Source organism: Ailuropoda melanoleuca, chromosome 2 (assembly GCF_002007445.2).
Source record: "Ailuropoda melanoleuca isolate Jingjing chromosome 2, ASM200744v2, whole genome shotgun sequence".
NCBI classification, from domain to species: Eukaryota; Metazoa; Chordata; class Mammalia; order Carnivora; family Ursidae; genus Ailuropoda; species Ailuropoda melanoleuca.
In genome coordinates this window covers 129,922,570-129,941,869 of record NC_048219.1, presented here as the reverse complement: position 1 = coordinate 129,941,869, position 19,300 = coordinate 129,922,570, and the positions used below count along the sequence as shown (strand labels likewise).

Below are 19,300 nucleotides of genomic sequence, written 5' to 3'. Positions count from 1 at the left end.
TCCCCAGACTGTGCTCCAGCTTCACTGGGGGACTGTCTCATCCCATCTAAGGATGAGAACTCCTCTAGGCCAGGAACCTGGATGTTTGTCTCACTGATAATCTTAGCACCTAAAACAATGCTGGGCACACAGTAAGTGCTCAATAAATGCTTTTGTTGAATGATTCACCATGCCAATTCGTCTACACCACAGCCTCAGTCATGCCTGCTCTTATTCCCAAAGCTCTCTCTCTCTCTCATCTGAAGAATGATAGGAAAATTTTTGAATAAAATTCAACTTCTTCATAAAATGGCCCCAAACAACCTCTTTCTAACTTTGTATTCTATAACCACCAAAGTCTTCTATATAGTTGGGCTCTCATCACCCTGGAGGTGATTATTTTTGTCACTTCTGAGCTTTGGTGATATTCTCTCTGTCCAGAGTGCCCCCAGCTATGCCTATAGACCTCCTGCACTGTTCTGAGCTCTCTCTCTTTCTCTCTCTCTGCAGTGAAACAGGCATCTTGCTGGGCTAGTTCACCAATATACCTCCATGTGTGACAAAAGTTAGGTCCCTAATAAATGACTGTTGAATGAAAATGTGTTTGTGTGTGTGTGTGTGTGTGTGTGTATGTGAGAGAGAGAGAGAGAGAGAGAGAGAGAGATTGGAAGAAAGAGAGAGATTTCTCTGATAAACCAAATTACCCCTGCTAGCCCTGGCTCCCACCTCATTGTGTTTATTTATACCTCTGACATCAAAATATACTTTGGCATTAAGTTATAACTCTTTCTGTACATTTCATGATATACTCCCAGGATTAACATCAATTCCTTAAGGGCAAACACTATGACATACATATCCTTTTTTCTGCAGGGTTCCTAACACATATACTAGGGACTGAAAATATGTCTGCTTGAAATTTCAAGTCTCCTACTTCAAATTGTTCGGCAACAATCTGCAGCAGTTTATTTTCTTCTTTATAGGTTATAAATTAATGTATGTAAATAAAGCCAGACCTAGACCTATATGGTCCTCACTGAGCACATGGATATTAAACTTCAAGACAAAATGGCTCAGAAAAAAATGTAAAAGGATGATTCAATGAAATAATCTTTACAGTCCTATCAGCTCTAAAGTTTACGGTTCAGGTTTGTGAGGAAAGTTAGTCTCCTCCAAATGGCCCCATTCCTAGGGAAATGGGTAGGAGAAGGAAGGGAATAATGAAGGGGGGTGGTAAGCAGAAGAGGAAATGAACCAAGAGAGACTATGGACTCTGGGAAACAAACTGAGGGTTTCAGAAGGGAGGGAGCAGGGGGGATGGGCTAGCCCGGTGATGGGTATTAAGGAGGGCACGTACTGCATGGAGCACTGGGTGTTATGCACAAACAGTGAATCATGGAACACTACATCAAAAACTAATGATGTACTGTATGGTGACTAACATATCATAATTTAAAAAAAATGGCCTCATTCCTTCCAGTGCTATTCTCTGTCTTCTCCCTGGAAAGTGTGCAAGTGCGTGCTCACTCTCTCCCCACTCAGAATGATCCGAGGACACTGAGGACCCATGTCCACCTCACATTTGATGCCAGTTGAGGATCCAGTCAAGCGTTTTAAATTGTGGGCTATTTTCTTTTTTTTTTCATCACTTGCCTTTAAGGGCTATTTTAAATGTAGTTATAATGTTTTCTTTGGAACTGAGGGAACTCCCTTCCTTCCATTAACTATAATTCTCATGATTTCAGAAGAAATGGATATACTTTAAAGGGACAGATATTTAGGCAAATAATTCCTCTCTCTGTGTCTGGTATCTTACACAGTGCCTACCACGTGGCTAGCACTCAATGAACACTTGTGGAATGTAGTAATATTCTACCTGCAGTCATGAAAAGATTACCTTAAACTTAAATTCCACATTTGATCAAGGAAGAATTCTCCCATTTCTTAGAAAAGTACATGTTATCCTGCGGGGCCAAACAGTGGGTCTAAAATGATCTCCTCAAAAGAACCAGAAGTAGAAAGAAGAACCACTGTGTTCCGTGGATTTTATTCCCCCCCCCAAAGATAAAGTTAGCTTATAAGTTACTTCTAGTAAATCAATCCTTTCTTTCCTCCTAAACTTATAATTATGAAGGGAAGTATAATAACATTTTACTGCGAAGAGATTTAGTAATTCTGGCAGTATTTCATTAATCATTTAATCAGTGTTCAAGCAGAACTGATGTCCTTGACATATATAATCAATCTTGATTCCTCCCACTTTTGATTTTCATCCTTTCTGAAACCTGACTATAGACACTAAGGATTGGTGGCTTTTTTTCACATTATGTTTTTGTTACAGACAACCCATATATGCATATAATAATAATCAGAATGTTGATACCTATATTGGGTCTCCTCATAGTCTACTTGAAAGCAATTGTTTTCTCTTCAGTGAATTTATAGAGATTAATGGTGCCAGGACCAGATTCTATTATAGTTTAATGGGAAAATGGGATTGGGTCATTTTTTAGCTTTGTATGGCATAGTATTCCTTTGGAGATGGCATATTTATTGTTATTGTTAAGCCAGAGCTACTTGTTTATGATACATTCTGAGGAACTTTTCCAAAGCTACATTCTAAAGGCAGCTGGGCATGAAAACATAATAGCACTCCAAAAGTGAGCAGCATGGGATTAAACTTGTCAAATATCTTCTGGTTCAGAAGGGTATTTTTATGACTTTTATTACTACAGAATTTCTGATTCCACCACTCCTTTTCTCGTAACACTTAATAATTTGAACATTTAAAAACATTATTTATTCATCCAAAATGTTAGTGATAAATAATTTCCATGTTGACTTACAGACCATCCGTTCACTCATCCATACACTGCTTGTCAACATCATGGGTTTTCTCTTTCTTATAAGAGAGCTGCCATATAGACTTTACAGATAGATGCTAGTATGGAAGATGAACAGATGATGAGTCATAATTCATGACTGCACATATACTTGAACAAACAAGAATTTTGTAATCTGGCTTTTTAAGAGTATTTTTCCTCCATAAAAGATGACCTCAGGATTGTTTAAAAAGTCTACACATGCTGTGTGCTGCAAAAGCTAGAGTAAAAATGAATTTTTCTGGTAATGATAAAAGGGAAGTCTTTGGGGATGCTCAAATTAGCACCATCCAGCTGATCAATCAGACCTACAGTTGCCTCTGCAGACCAAGAATTGGGAAGCCAAAAGGATGATGGTAACAATAATAACAACATCGACTTGCTGAAGTCTTCCTATGCTGAAGTGGTGTGTGATGCTTTGCATGGATTATTTAACTTTTAGTATCCCTGTGAGGTCAGTATCACACATGCTCCCAGTTCAAAAGGGAAAGGCGAGGCTCACTGAGACCAAAGTTTCAGACTAGTCTGCCTGATTGAGAACCCTCAACCACTCGTCTGTCCACCCATCTTAAGTGTATAAACTGAGGCCCAGGGGGCTGAGATCCAGCCAGTAAGTAGGTGGCTATATCTGAACGTGTATTTGAGATAGAAGCTAACCTACAGAACAATTATAGTAAAATAATTATCCTTTAGTGAAAAATTAATGAAACTCTGGGCTAGCTAGAAAGTAATTAGTAGATTATAGCAGAAATTAAGGTTAACCTTCTACCCAGGCATGAAAAGGTGAAAAGGAGAGTTGGAGAGAAGGTTAATTATCAGAGTCCACATCGCATTGGCAAGGGGTAGATTTGATCTTGAATGACTATTACTAATAACCATATAGACATGGTCTTCATTAGGAAAACAAATTTCCTGATCTAAATGAAATCTCCCTAAAACCATTCATTCTCTTCCCCCGCCCAAACACATACTCGCTTCTCTTTTGCTCTGATATATGATGATCAAAGCAATTTTCTGACAACTAATTCAACTCCTCAAATATATGATTATAAGTAAGGTTATCAATTATTAAATGAGGTATAGCTTTAATTAATACATTGGCAATCTTTTTTTTAACAATGTCATAAGTGATTTTGGTTACCGTAAATCAGTTCTTGGCCTGAGTAACTTTGGAAAAAACAAAAGAGCTTTTACCAAAATGAAGCATTGTCCCCATGCGCTGATGCTCAAAGAGACTTGTTCTGCACTGTTCCAAATCTCTAGAAGGACTCCGCTTGTCAGTGCTATGCCCCAGCCACACAACACAACTTGCCCTAAACCACAGCCATTTTAAGGAAAGCCGATAAGGTCCCTTCAGATTTTTAAAGAATGGAACGTAGGTAAAATATAAGAAGGGAGCCTACTTAATGAGGGAACAAAAGAGCTCTTGGACCTGACCAGACATTCTGAGCTGAGTAACTCAGGAACCCGAGGCCTGCCAGCCTCTGAGGCAGGACTCTGCAGCTGCCAGCATATTTAATCAACATCAAGCATTTATTGAACTTTTAGAACATACTCAGTATATTCTGTGCTTAAAATGAAGAAATTAGATGATTTCTACCTCCAAAAAAACTGTGAGAGGACAAGTTCATGATTGTATAACAGGTGTTTTCCAGACCAGTGACTTGAGATACGGTCTGATAGCGGGCAGGTAGCTAACACTCATGCCCTGGCTGGGCCCCACCAGCTTTTCCACAGGAAATTCACCCAGATCTCTTCCTCTGGCTCCAGGAGGTTAGAGGCTCAGAGGTATATCACAAAAGCCTACTTTCTCCATATCTCCCTGTGGTCTGTGTGGCTTGGCCACTGCCACAGTCCTCTACCACCTCTCCTGTATCTATACATGGTGCCAGGTCTAAGCCAGCGTCCTGGGCATCCATCTATTGCTGGTCCCACCCAACGAGGCTGCTCTTGTGAAGAGGCCATCCCCACAGCAAATGTCCCCATTTTTTTTTACTCCACATAGACCCAGCACAGAGAACAATTGTGGAGATTCTTTCCCACCAGCACTGCACCTTGTATCAAGATACAAAACAGCACTTCACTATACCCTTTTGTTTTTCTATAGGAATTTGATGCTAGAACTTTCATTTCAGTGACCCTTGATTCAGCTGGTAGGTTTCTAATATTCAGGCATTTGCCTGAAGAAAACCAAAGGGTTGCCATAACTCTGGACACACAATGTCCCTCCCGTTTAGCCCTGGGTATTATTACCAATCCCTGCTCTCTATCCAATTGTGATGAGCCCCTTCACCATAATACCACTCCCCCATGGATCAACAGGCAGCCTTCGCTACTGTATGGCCATGAAGGTCTTAGATCTCTTTCCCATTAGTTCCAACAAGTCCATTTTGTTTCCCAAGAAACCCCTCTGTTTTGTGCAACTAAAGCTCTTCTGGTGAACCCATCCATCAACTCCCATGGCTGTAAATTGTGACATATGGCAGCATGTAGACATGCACACTGGGGTCCTCATGACACTAGTTAATGATACATGAACGTTCCACGCCACGTTTTCTCTTTTGTTGTTTCAGATAAAGGAATATTCGTCATCCAGAGTGAAAGCCTCAAGAAATGCATTCAAGCAGGCAAATCTGTACTGACCCTAGAGAACTGCAAACCAGCAAACAAGCACATGCTGTGGAAATGGGTTTCAAACCACCGCCTCTTTAACATAGGAGGCAGTGGCTGCCTAGGCCTGAATTTATCTAATTCAGAACAGCCATTGAGCATATATGAGTGTGATTCCACTCACGTTTCCTTGAGATGGCGCTGTAACAGGAACACGATCATGGGCCCTCTCCAGTACACGGTCCAGGTGAACCACAACAACATGCTCGTGGCCTCACGGAAATATCTTCAAAAGTGGATTTCCTATATGTCAGATGGTGGAAGCATTTGTGAATATCTGCACAAAGGTAAAAAAATAATAATCATAATTTAAATAAAAGTACTCGTGAAATGGTATATTTAGAAACTTTGCCCCCAAGTAAAGATTTGTAAATTATATTATATGATAGCACCCAGAGCCTCAAGGGATGTCTGCTAAACATATTTTAGTTGCTTACTCGCTTATTATAAAAGGATTATTGGAGTCTTGGAATGAGCTTTCTACATTCTGCTAAAGAAGCAAAACACAGAATTTAAAGGTACGAGGGGAGAAAACACTTAAATAACTCTCAGAATCAATGGAAAGGAGGAGAAAGAATGGAAGGCTAGGAGAGAAAAAGAAAATAAAGTTGGGAAGAAAAGGTCTTTGAAGTAGAGACTTGTCAGGACGAGTAGAAGAAACTCTCCTGCCCCCATTTCTCTTGTAGAAGCTCAGCCCCATGTATGAGTGTGCGCACAGAGCACCTCGAAGCCTCCTCACTGGCATCCACGTGATGGTCATGTATAAGGCATTGAAAGATAAACCACAAACTACTGTCAGGAGTAAACTGGCATGTGTCAAGAAGTGGGGAAGCATGGTTTCAGGAGTGGGGGTTTTCCTTCTCTATAGTTCTGTAATATTTGACATTTTGAGCAGGAAAAAAAAAGACAAAGAAAATGGCATAAATTCTGAAACCTCGAACTGATCTTTTAGATTTTGTTCTGTGGCTCTCTTCATTCATTCATCCAACCATCCTTCACATATTTATTGAGCACTGACTGTTTCTCGTGTACAGAGCTGGGCGTTTAATTTACACAAGCCAACAAGACAGATGGGGCTCCTGACTTCATGGTGCTCTGTAGAATTATGCCTTAACAAGAGCATATCCTTCTAAGAACTTTACACAAGTCCTAGGAAGCAGAGCAAGGGACTCCTAAGATCCAAAGCAGGGTTTTCTTTTGTACCTACAATAAATGAATAAACAGAGAGCCAAGAGCAAGCCATTTTCAGGACTCACTACAATAAGCAAGTGCTACAAGCCAGCACTCTGAATAGTCTTTGGTCCTAAGGAAGAATTTAATATTTTGCCTTATGTTAATTTTTTAGCCATATACTCACATTCCTCCACACTCAGGGGAAGACCGAGTAGAAGTCAGTGGATTGAAAAAAAGGGGGTGTATCCTGAAATACCTGTAGTTCCTAAACAGCCCAAACCTCCAGGGCTGGCAATGTGGTGTGTGCTCAATCTAGCCCCTGCCAACGGTGGCGAAGGAGTGAGAACCTCTACAGCTGGCCCTTCTGCTCCAAGCCCCGTTGACTTAAGTGAAGGTGGCCCTGATCCCCCCTTGCCATTGAAAGCCCCCGATGAGTCATGCTTAAGGCCAAGGATACCCGATTATTGTAATACTCTGAGACAGCAGCCAACAAGCCACCTCCTCCCAGTAGAGGCCTCCCAGCTAGTCATCCCATTTTCCCCTCTCCCCGTGTTGGTTTGGTCTGCCACAGTGAACCCTGAGTTACTCTTTAAAACTGGAAATCACAATGAGCACGGGGTATTATATGAAAACAATGAATCATGGAACACTATGTCAAAAACTAATGAAGCACTGTATGGTGACTAACATAACAAAAAAAATGGAAATCTGATCATGTCATTTTCCCATTCAAAACTCACTACTGACTTCCCACCACCCTCACAGCAAAGGCTAAAATCCATAATGTGGCAGAGGGCCTCTGTGAGCTGACACTCCAGTATGTCCCAGTGCCACTTCCTTTTTCACCTCCTTGCTCTTCCCCATTCACCCCACACACACTCTTGTCACAGGCCCTTTGTATTTGCTGTTCTGCCCACTAGAACAACTCTTCTGCAAAGACTTGCATCTTGACCTCACCCAGTTCTTATTCAGAGAGGCCTTCATTGACAACCCTCTCCACAGTAGTGCTCCTCCATTCTTCAAACACACACACACTGTCTTCTGCCCTGCTTTGTTTTTCTTCATGGCACTTATCACTTCTGAAATTAGATGTTTACTTGTACACTTGCTTTCTCTTTGTCTCTCCTCACTAGAACAGAAGCTCCATATGAAGGGGAACATTTGCAGTTTGTTCTCTAGTACGTCCCCGGTGCCGGGCACATTAAATGCCCAATGAACATCTGTTGAATGAATGAATTCATAAATGCCTATCCAACTCTTGAGGTTCAGATCCTGATCCCTGATGTATTTGGGGGCCAGAAGGTATTTTAAAGTGAGTCCTCATTTAATTTTCCTTATCCACTGACAAATACGTGTGCTACTGTGGCAGGGCACCATTATAAATAAGCAGGTAGAAAATAGGTAAACAAGCCCGTTACAGTCACATGCTCTGAAGCCAGCACTTACCCTTGTACACTAGACAGTGAGGCCCTGAGGATTCTCTGTGGGATAGTGAGGGCCTTACCCATCGTAGGTTCTCAGTCAATAAAAAATACATTCTCTATATGACAGTTTCCAAAGATAAAGCTGACATAATGCTTATTTGACTTTGCCTTTTTCTCCTAGATTTGTACACAATCAAAGGGAACGCCCACGGGACACCGTGCATGTTTCCCTTCCAGTATAACCGAGAGTGGCACCATGAATGCACCCGGGAAGGGCGGGAAGACAACCTCCTATGGTGTGCCACGACCAGCCGATATGAACGAGATGAAAAGTGGGGATTTTGCCCAGATCCCAGTAAGAGTAAAATCTAGTTTTCCCCATATGCCATGAATGAATCAAGCATGATTAGAAAGTTATCTGTGTTTAAAGAAAAACACCAGGATTGATATGTTGAAGTTTGAATAAGCACTCTGATTCCATTTATCCAGATTTTGATTTTGTGTTTGTTTTGCCTTGAAAAGACAATTCTGATATATATTCTTTTTTTCCTCTTATGTTCAAAAGATGTTAATTAGCCATTCTTCATTAAGCTCAGTGCATAAGGATGCTTTAACCAGAATGAAATTATAACACTCTGTGCACTCATTAATCCCAGCTTCTGGGCAGAATACGTCAAAACAAACCTGAATGCGTATAAAACTCATTCTTTTTTTCTACTTTCAATCCACCCCCTCCTATAAGCTGCCTTAATTTCTCCATGTCCAGACTGCTTGTCTTGCCCATTGTCAGGTCCAGGCATCAGCTGGTCCCCTGATGACCTTTCTAAAATCGCAGTTGCCCTCGTTATTTCTCAACAATGAGTTCTCATCTTGATTCCCTTTCCCTATTGCTCAATTTCTAGCTATAACCTCAATATTTGACAGCTGCAATGCTCTAACTTTTTTTAATTAGTACTTTATTATTTTATTTTTATTTAGCTAAAAGTTTTCCAATAGCTGCTAAATATTGAAGAATATCTGTATATACCCTCTACTTTTTTTTAGCGAGAAAGAGAGAGGAGGGGGAGGGGCAGGGAAAGAGAGAATCTTAAGCAAGCTCCATTCCCAGTGTGGAGTCCAACTCAGGGCTCAGTCTCACCACCCTGAGATCATGATCTGAGCTGAAATCAAGAGTCAGAAGCTCAACTTTCTGGCCACCCAGACACCCCTATACCTTCTACTTCCTATAGTCAATGTCCTCTACCTTCGTTCCTGCAAGTCAGAGATCATAGCTCCTACTATCTCCTCTTCCTTGCCTACCTCCTCTCCATATATATGACAAAATACAACAAATAAATTTGAAACAAAAGCAAATTGAAGAGAAGAATTCCAAAGAATGTGATTTATAAGTTATCTGTAGAATTGTTTTTCTAATCTAAGAACCAGAGTAGCTTAGTGGATAAGAGAGACTACAGGCTATGAAGTCGGACAGACCAAGCTTGGAGTCTGTTTCTCTTCAATGATGAGATCTTGAGTCTCAGTTTCTTTGCCATAAAATGGAGATAATCGCGGTACATTTTAGGATTATTGAGATCCAGTTTGATGATGCATTTAAGGTACATGTACTTCTGGTACATGGTAAACACTCACCAGGATTAGCCATTGCCATCAGCGTCAACATATATCATCATCAAAGCTAACTTATCCTTTCAGTATGCACTTCTGAATCAATGATCCCTTCTCTTTACTATCTGTCAAGAGCACTGAGCTAGCATTGTGGTGAATACCAAGAGTGTTAGGACTTGGGACCCTCCCTTCAAAGAACTTGGTATCTAGATGTAATATAGACAGATTTGCTCTATACCAGAAAATACAGACTATATTTGATATGATATTCTAGAATCACCTGGGGGATAGTTAATACATATCCCAGCCCCTCTCTCAGAGATGCGGTGGGTCCAGTGTGTGGGACCCAAGCATCTGCATTTTTGACAAGTAACCCAAATGATCCTGTCGCAGATAATTCTTCAGAAAATTCACAGTATGCATATAATTCTGTGTAACATACATCTATATACAGAGGTGATATTAAAACATTTAACAACTAATATGGTATGGACTATTGACCAATCCAAGTGGAGACTTTAACACAGAGGTTAGGAATCCTGAAAGCCCAATGCTGGTTTTAACCCCTCAGCTTTTGGAGTGTGAGGAGATGTGATGAAGAAGAGATGCAGGAGAGACTGGGGCAGGGGCACCTGGGTGGCTCAGTGGGTTAAGCGTCTGGCTTTGGCTCAAGTCGTGATCCCAGGGTCCTAGGATCCAGCCCCCGTCAGGCTCCCCCTCAGCAGGGAGTCTGCTTCTCCCTGTGCCCATTCCCCGCCAGTCATGCTCTCTCTCTCTCTCAAATAAATAAATAAAATAATAAACCAATACCAATAACATTAATATGTATTTCACATGACCCTAATACTAGGGACATTTTTTAACGACAGTATTCTCCCTGAGGTTCTGTGAAGAGCCTCTGTCTCTTTCACTCAGTTATGGTTTCCCAGGTGGAAGCTTGGGTATAGTAGTGCTTGGGCTTTTCACCCCCAGTCTTCCTATAGCTCGGAAGCTTCTTCTGCTTGACAGCCTGCTAGATTCCAGCTCTCCTGATCTTTACCACAGCGAGCAATACTTATATAGTGCTAAATTACAGTTCTAGTGTTCTTCCTTTCTTGTTACTTTGGTTCCTTGTGGCCAACATAACTCAAAATGATGTGTCAGAGGCTAAAATCTGAGCAAGCTGATAGCTTCTTCCATGGGAGCAACAAGTGGACAGGACAGAAAGGAGTGAGTGGAATAAAGTAAAGATTTGTACTTCTATATCTCATCTTTCTTAACGGAAGTTTTTAGCATATCACTGTAAAATGATGCTTCCTTTTTTAAAAAATAGTATAAGTGAGCAGAATTTAAATTTAGTACTACTACATATATAAACAAACTGGCAGTAAGGGATACAATAAAACACCCGTCACTATAGATTTTCAGGAACAAGGAGATATGTAGGAATCTCTCTGGATTTATTTACAGGCTAAGTCCCTCCTAATTGTGTATCTTATACAGCCAGATACTCATGTTTAGTTAGTTTGAGATATTTTTAAGATATCAACCTCTGGAATGGTCTGATTGCCCTTGAACCTTATTCAGCTGCTACAATTATTTTATCAGTAACTTCAATGGTGTGATGGAGCAGATTGGTATCAATATAAGTGTATGACTGAACCGCACCTAAGCCTCCAACACTGGTTGCAATGCTATTATTTCTCTTTTTGTCATGCTGCTCCCTTGCTCCCCACAATGACCATACCAACCTCCTTATTCTCCTATAACTTCTTACCCAACCCCCCATACTCCTTCTTGATTCTCATCAGATGATCTCAATTCTTATTCATAATGAAAACAGGATCCATCAGAGGGGAAGTTTTGACAATTTCTGTTCCCTAACCTTTAAACCTACCTGGGTCTGCACCCATCCTTTTTCCTCCACCCTATACAATAGTGTTCTTCCTTCTACCTATGGCAAATCTCCCCGCTTGGACTCCAAAGCATCCCATTCAACCTTCTCCAACCTACATCTCAGTTTTCTCAAAGTGTGATCCCCATTCCAGCAGCAACAGCATTCCTTTCAAGTTTGCTAGAAATGAAAATTATCAGCAACATTCCCAAACAACTATATCAGAAATTCTAGAAGTGCAGCCCTGCAATCTGTTTTAACAAATTTTCCAGGTGATTTCAATGTCCACCACTCTACTGGACCCTTCTCCATCAGCAGTTAAACTTGCTTAAGTCTTTTATTTTAATTTTAAGTTTTAATTTAAATTCTAGTTAACACATATGGTAAAATTGGTTTCAGATGTATAATTTAGTGATTCATCACTTACATATAACACCTAGCGCTCATCACAACAAGTACCCTCCTTAATACCCACCACCTATTTAGCCCATTCCCCCACCCACCACCCTCCAGCAACCCTCAGTTTGTTTTCTGTAGTTAAGAGTCCCTTATGGTTTGCTTCCCTCTCTTTTTTTTCCTCTTCGCATATGTTCATCTGTTTTATTTCTTAAATTCCACATATGAGTGAAATCATATGGTATTTGTCTTTGACTGACTTATTTCACTTAGCATGATACACTCTAGATACATCCACATTGCTGCAAATGGCAAGATTTTATTCCTTTTGATAGCTGAGTAATATTCCATTGTGTATGTATACCACATCCTCTTTATCCATTCATCAGCCAATGGACATTTGGGCTCTTTCCATAATTTAGCTACTGTTAATAATGCTGCTATAAACATTGGGGTGTGTGTGCCCCTTTGAACCAGTATTTTTCTATCCTTTGGATAAATACTTAGTAGTGCAATTGCTGGATCATAGGGTAATTCTGTTTTTAACTTTCTGAGCAATCGCTGTACTGTTTTCCAGATTGGCTGTACCAGTTTGCATTCCCACCAACAGTGTAAGAGAAACCTGCTCAAGTCTTAAAATAACATCTTAAAAGTAATATAACACCTTCATGCCCACTTCTGCCTCCTGAAAATACCCATGCCTTTTATCCTCCCACCATAGACAGACTTCTCAAAAGAATTGTCTATACTTCTTCACCTTGCTCTCATTCCTTAGTCCACTGTCTCTCCTTGACTTCTGTGACAATGCATACCTGATCTCCATTTCCACAAACCATTCATTCATTCATTCCCACAAATCTGTATTGAACACCTACTATGTGCCAAGTTTGTGTTGGGTTTATAACCATGAACGTGAAAGATGAAAGTCAAAGTACCTGTCTTACTGAAGTTCACGTTCGAGTAAAATATCCAAATTAATATATAATTTTTGATAAGTACCACTTAAAAAAATGGTGTTATCAGTAAGAAATCTAATTTAAATTTGTGAGTCAAGGAAGGTTTTTCTGAGTATGTTGTATTTAAATCTCTAGTTCAAGAGATGAGTAACTGTTATCAAGATACAAAGTGAGAGGATGAGATATCCACCTAGAGGTGCATGGTCTATGGGAATGGTCGGCACTAGGTGTACAGGCAATAAAGGAAATATATTGTTTGAATAGAACTAAAAAAATAATAATAAAACCAACTATAGGTCAATCTGCTTTTGACTCACCATGCACATGCACTGATAGTTTTAAACAACATCCATGATAAGATACTCTCACCTATCCAAGGGTGACTGTTTCCCTATCTTCACCCCCGCTAGCCAAATGTCTGAAGGCTTTGAGGAGGGAAAGAGGTTAACACTATCTAGGAAAGACAATGTAGCAAGAGCACAGTAAGGGAGAGAGGAGCAAGATATTCTTGAAAGGTTTGCAGAGGCCAACTCATGCAGAGGCATGATAATTCAAGGTGTCCTAGAGGTAAAGATTTACCTAATTCGAACTATAAATGGAAGCTATAAAGAGATCTTAAGCAGTGATAGGATAATGATTTAAAATTTTTTTAAGGATCACTCTGAATTCTTTATGGCAAATGGCTGGAGGAGAGCAAGAAGAAAATCCTAGAGACCAGTTTTAAGGCCCCAGCAGTAGTTGAATCAGGGATAATGGTGACTTGGGTTAGGTAGCAGCTAGTGGGTTGGAGAATGAGTGTATTGAAGAACTAATCTGAAGATAGACTGAATAAGATGTGGTTCTCAGGAAAACAGCTGAGCTGGAGAGAACGAGCTGAGCTGTCAGGTGTCTGAGTAGCTGATTAAAGCAACAAGCCAAAAATGAAAGAGTTAAGCCTTTTATCACTTACTCTGAGATATAAGCAAGAGCGTAAAGTGGGAGGAAGCACCAACTCCTCTTGCTCCATTTTTCTTTATGGAATGGCACACTGGTCAAAGGTCAGAAGGATCAGCACAGACTATTGAGGGAGCCCTGAACAAAAGCCTCCTCAGTTTTGTGGACTCTGGGGTCAAAGTTTAGGTGGGGGGGGAAGCTAGGAGTGGAAAAGGACTGGGCACTGAGTCAGAGTGGGTAAAAGTGTCTTCAAGGTTCCCCCTCTTCCACCCCCCAACTTCAGTAGAGGTACCTGAAGAGGATGTCATCCCAAGCCCTCAGAAAAAGAGGCTTAGAAATGAAGAAGCCAGACCTAGGAATATGAAGAGCCTGATGGGCCAGGGGGGCCTGAGTCTTTGACTGAAACTCTCCAGAGACTTCAGTGCACTGGCTGTGAACCAAGTCTGATATGGGAGGGGAGCCTTCCCCCATGAGGTCTACCAGGTAAAGCCTTTGTAATTGCCTGTAGTCAGGCCTGAAAAATTACGTATAGATTTAACCAGGAGTTGGACTTCTCACTGGTAAGAACAGACTTGAAGGATAAGGGAGAAAATGATGTGTTAATTAAGACCCCAGTTTTCTGATATGCATAGCGAAGTTAGTGGAGATACAGATTTGGAAGAGACAATCAAGCATTCAGACTGGGACATGTTATATATCAGTCAATCATGTGAGATGTGGACTAGGCAGTTAGACACAGAGGTCTCTATATATTTGAGAGTTGTAGTAAAGGGATCTATAGGAATGGGTTAGATAGTTTAGAGTATGTGTAGAATAGAAAGAAAGGGGACTAAAGGCCAAGTCTTAAGACCTCAACATTTAGTTTGAACAGAGAAGAATGAACCAGCAAAGGAGACTAAGAACAGGCAGCCAAAGTGGTAGAAGGGTAGCCAGGCACGTAAAGGCAAGAAAAGAGAGTACATCAGCCAAGACAGGGAGCTCAACTTGCCAAATGCTGCTGAAGGGCTTGATTTGACAAGATCTGAAACTTAAGTGTTTGCTGGACTTGGCAACATGGAGATCACTAATGGGCTTAACAAGTATACTCTAGTTGCCAGATTAAATGGGTTAAAGAGTAAATGAAAAAATAGAAGAGGAGGGAACACTTCCCAATTCATTCTGTGGGGCCAATATTACCTTGAAACTGAAGCCAAACAAAGACATCACAAGTAAAGAAAACGACAGACCAGTATCTCTCATGAATATAGATGCAAAAATCCTCAACAAAATACTGGCAAACAGAATGCAACAACATATAAAAAGAATTGTACACCATGACCCACTGGAACTTATCTCAGGAATGCAAAAATGGTTTAAAATCTGAAAATTAATTAATATAATACTGATATCAAAAGGACAAAAGATAAAACCCACATGATTATCTCAAAAAATGCAGAAAAAATATATGATGAAATTTAACATCCCTTTGTGTAATTAAAAAAAAAAAAAACTCAAAAACCAGGAACAGAAGGGAATTTCCTCAACCTGATAAGAATGTCTATGAAAAACCCACAACCAACATAATTAATAGTAAAAGACTGGATGCTTCCTCCCTACAATCAGGAATAAGATGAGAAAGTCCACTCTCACCACCTCTAGTCAACATTATACTGGAGATTCTAATCAGGGAAAGTAAGCAAGAAAATGAAATAAAAGGCATCCAGATTGGAAAGAGGGAGTAAAGCTATCTCTATTTGCAGATGACATGATCTTGTATACATAAAATTCTAAGGAATCCACTAAAAAATCTATTACAACTAATAAACACACAGCATACAAGACCAATATACAAAAGTCAATTATATTTCAGTACCGTGCAATGAGCAATCCAGAAATTAAATTGCGAAAACATTTCCATTTATAGTAGCATCCAAAAAAATAAAATACTTTGAAAACATTTAACAAAAGAAGTGAAAAACTTACACCCTTAAAACTACAAAATATAGTTGAAAGAAGTTAAAGAAGACCTAAATAATGGAAACACATTCCATGTTCGGGGACCAAAAGACTTAATATGGCTAAGAGGGCACTACTACCACAATCTCTACCAAAATTCTAGTTGGCTCCTTTGCAAAAAGTGACAAGCTTATCCTAAAATTCATACGGAAATTCAAAGGACCCAAGAGAGCCAAAATAATCATGAAAAAGAACAAAGTCGGAGGACTTACACTTCCCAATTTCAAAACTTATGGAAAACTACAGTAATCAAGACAATGTGGTCCTGTGAGATTTGAATAGGGGTGCCTGTCTGGCTCAGTTGAAAGAGTGTACAACTCTTGATCTCAGGGTTGTGAGTTTGAGCCCCATGTTGGGTATAGAGATTACTAAAAAAAATAAATAAGCTTTAAAAAAATGAATAAAATTGTGAGTCCTCATTTATGGGTTAATTGACTTTGGACAAAGATGCCAAGACAATTTAATGGGGAAAGAATAGTCTTTCAGCAAATGGTAAGGGAAATGGATATCCACATTAAAAAGAATGAAATTGAACTCCTATTGCTCATATTATAAAAAATTAGCTCAAAATAGATCAAAGACTTAAATGGAAAAGATGAAACTATAAAACTCTTAAAAGAATATATAGGGGTATAGCTTCATGGCCTTGAATATGGCAATGGGCTCTTAGATATGACACCAAAATGCAAGTAACAAAAGAAAAAATGGATAAATTGGAGTGCATCAAAATTAAAAACTTTTGGACACTATCAAGAAAGTGAAAAGACAACCCATGGAATGGGAGAAAATATTTGCGAATCATATATCTAATAAGGAACCTTATATCTAGAATATATAAGGAATTCTTATAATTTAATAATAAAAAATAGCCCAATTAAAACTGGGTAAATTGTCTGAACAGACATTTCTCCAAAAAATATTTGCAAGTGGCCAGTAAGCACATGAAGAGATGCTCAGTATCATTAGCCATCAGGGAAATTCAAACAAAAACCACAATGAGATGCCACTTTACAACCAGCAGGATGGCTACAATCAGAAAGATAATAACAAATGTTGATGAGGACATGGAGAAACTGGAACTCTCAGCTACTGGTGGTAGGATTGTAAAAGGGTACCACTGCTTTGGGAAACAGCCTGTCAGTTCCTCAAAAGGTTAAACATTGGGTTACCATATGATCCTGCAGTTCCACTCCTAGGTATGTATCCAGGAGAAATGAAAACATACGCCCACACAAAAACCTATAAACAGATGCTCATAGCAGCACTATTTATAAAAGCCAAAAAATAGAAACAACCTAAATGTCTATTAATTGATGAAAGCATAAATAACATGTAGTAGCCATACAGTGGGATATTACTGGGCAATAAAAAGAAGTGAAGTACTAGTACATGCTACACCAAAGTCAACTCTTGGAAATTATTATGCTAAGTGAAAGAAGCCAGTCACAAAAGACCACATATTGTAGAATTCCATTCATAGGAAATGTCCAGAATAAGCAAACCCATAAAGTTGGAAACTAGATTAGTGTTTGCCTTGGACTGAGGGTGGGGATGGGGATTGAGGGGGCAATGGAGAATGACTGCTACTGGGTGCTGGGTGATGAAAATTTTCTAAACCTGATTGTGGTGATGGTTGCACAATTCTTTGAATATACTAGAAATCATTGAATTACATACTTTAAATGGGTGAGTTAGGGACTCCTGTGTCTGCCTTCGGCTCAGGTCATGATCCCAGGGTCCTGGGATTGAGTCCTGCATCAGGCTCCTTGCTCAGCAGGGAGCCTGGTTCTCCCTCTGCCTGCTGCTCCCCCTGCTTGTGCTCTCTCTTCTTTCTCTCTCTCTCTCTGACAAATAAATAAATGAAATCTTTAAATAAATAAATAAGTAAATAAGTTATAGGTCATGTTAAGTATATCTCACTAAAACTTATTTTTGAAAGAGTAAATGGGAGATGAGGAATTGAAGACAGAATGTGTATAAAAGTATTTGACTAACAGGGGTAGAGAAAAAACAATGGTTGGGATGGGGATGCCAAGGGAGGAAGTATTTTTGTTTCTTATTTTTTAAGGATGAGAGATGCTAGGCCATCTTTGAATGCATGTGGAAATGATCCAACAGAGAGAGGCTGCAGATGCAGGAAAGTGAAAGCAATTGGTTGTGTATATAAGATCTCTCAGAAGACAGAAGGATCTAGATCACAGATGGACAGACTGACGTTTCATAGATGTAAAGACAATTTCTCCATAGGAGGGAAGAGGGAGACAATGGTGCAGGTCCAAGAAGTTTGATTGATTAAGTAATGGGAGAAAATGAGGAGAAACTGGTCCATTGACTGTGGATGTTCTTTCTGAGGAGGGGGAAGAAGGAGTAAGAGGTTTGGACAACAGGAAAGATGTGAAATGAGCATTATGGCTGCCAGAGAGCAAGTTTACTAGAGAAAACTAGTAATGTTTCCAGAAAGTATTGAGGGTGGTTGATAAACAACTGATCAGAATGTCTTTTCTGGGAGCAGGCACAGAGAAGGCGAATGATTGGGTTTCACTGTTGAGACAGCGCTCCATGCTCACTTACCGACTCAGCTCTCAACTTACTTAAAGATTCAGCTACATGTAACAAAATCGATATCATCTCTTTTCTTGGGCTTCTAGGACCACACCTACTAGTTTTCCTCTTTCTTTTGTGGCCAGCACTTCTCAGCTTCCTTTGATAACATATTCTCCTCTACTCAATTACCTTTAAATGCTGATGGGTAAGCTTGGGGAATAACATGAAAAAGATGGAACATGGTGCCTGCTTTCCTGATCCTTACATTATATCAGGAAAAACAGAGACTCAGTAAGCAAAGTTAAATATATCATTTAATTTCAGTTGTGATGAGGGCTAACAAGAAGTGTGTAAGGCATTAGGAAGGTACAGCAAGAAGTCCTGACGTAGTCTGATATTTTTTTTACATGATATTTACCAACACAGCACTTTGCAGGGACCAGAGATCCAATAACTATATGATGAGTATACACCAAAGAGAGAAAAATAATAACTTTGTAGGTTGGAGTTGCTCTAATCGTATGTGAAGTCATTTTTTTAAAAAGAATTCAAATTTTTTTTCAAGTGGCAAGAAGCAGTTGACCTGGGACAATGGCAAAGCTGTATCCTTTGGGAGGAAAAACCAACCATGTTAACAAGGGAAGAGGAATGGCTGCACTCCAGCAAAATCCATAATAAAATCAATGCTGACATGAAAAAATCTCAGTTCATTAGAAGAGAGGTATATTTAGGGAGGGAAAAAAAATCACCTATTTATAACATCATGCAAAGGATTTTGGTAATCTTTCATCAAATATTAGGAGATACAAAGATATATAGGACACAGTTGCTTCCCTCAAGGAGCTCATAATTTAGTGACAGGAGCAACAA

The 19,300-nt window shown here is 39.7% G+C and overlaps 1 protein-coding gene across 3 annotated transcripts in view; it reads left to right on the top strand.

Moving 5' to 3' along the window:
- Positions 1–19,300, top strand: part of PLA2R1 (phospholipase A2 receptor 1) — a 113,030-nt gene that overhangs the window by 12,255 nt on the left and 81,475 nt on the right. For all 3 annotated transcript variants that reach the window (XM_034654608.1, XM_019809140.2, XM_002928392.4), the window contains exons 2-3: positions 5,435–5,818; positions 8,310–8,483. In XM_034654608.1, the coding sequence (XP_034510499.1) occupies positions 5,435–5,818; positions 8,310–8,483 (558 nt within the window). The remainder of the gene's footprint in view (positions 1–5,434; positions 5,819–8,309; positions 8,484–19,300) is intronic.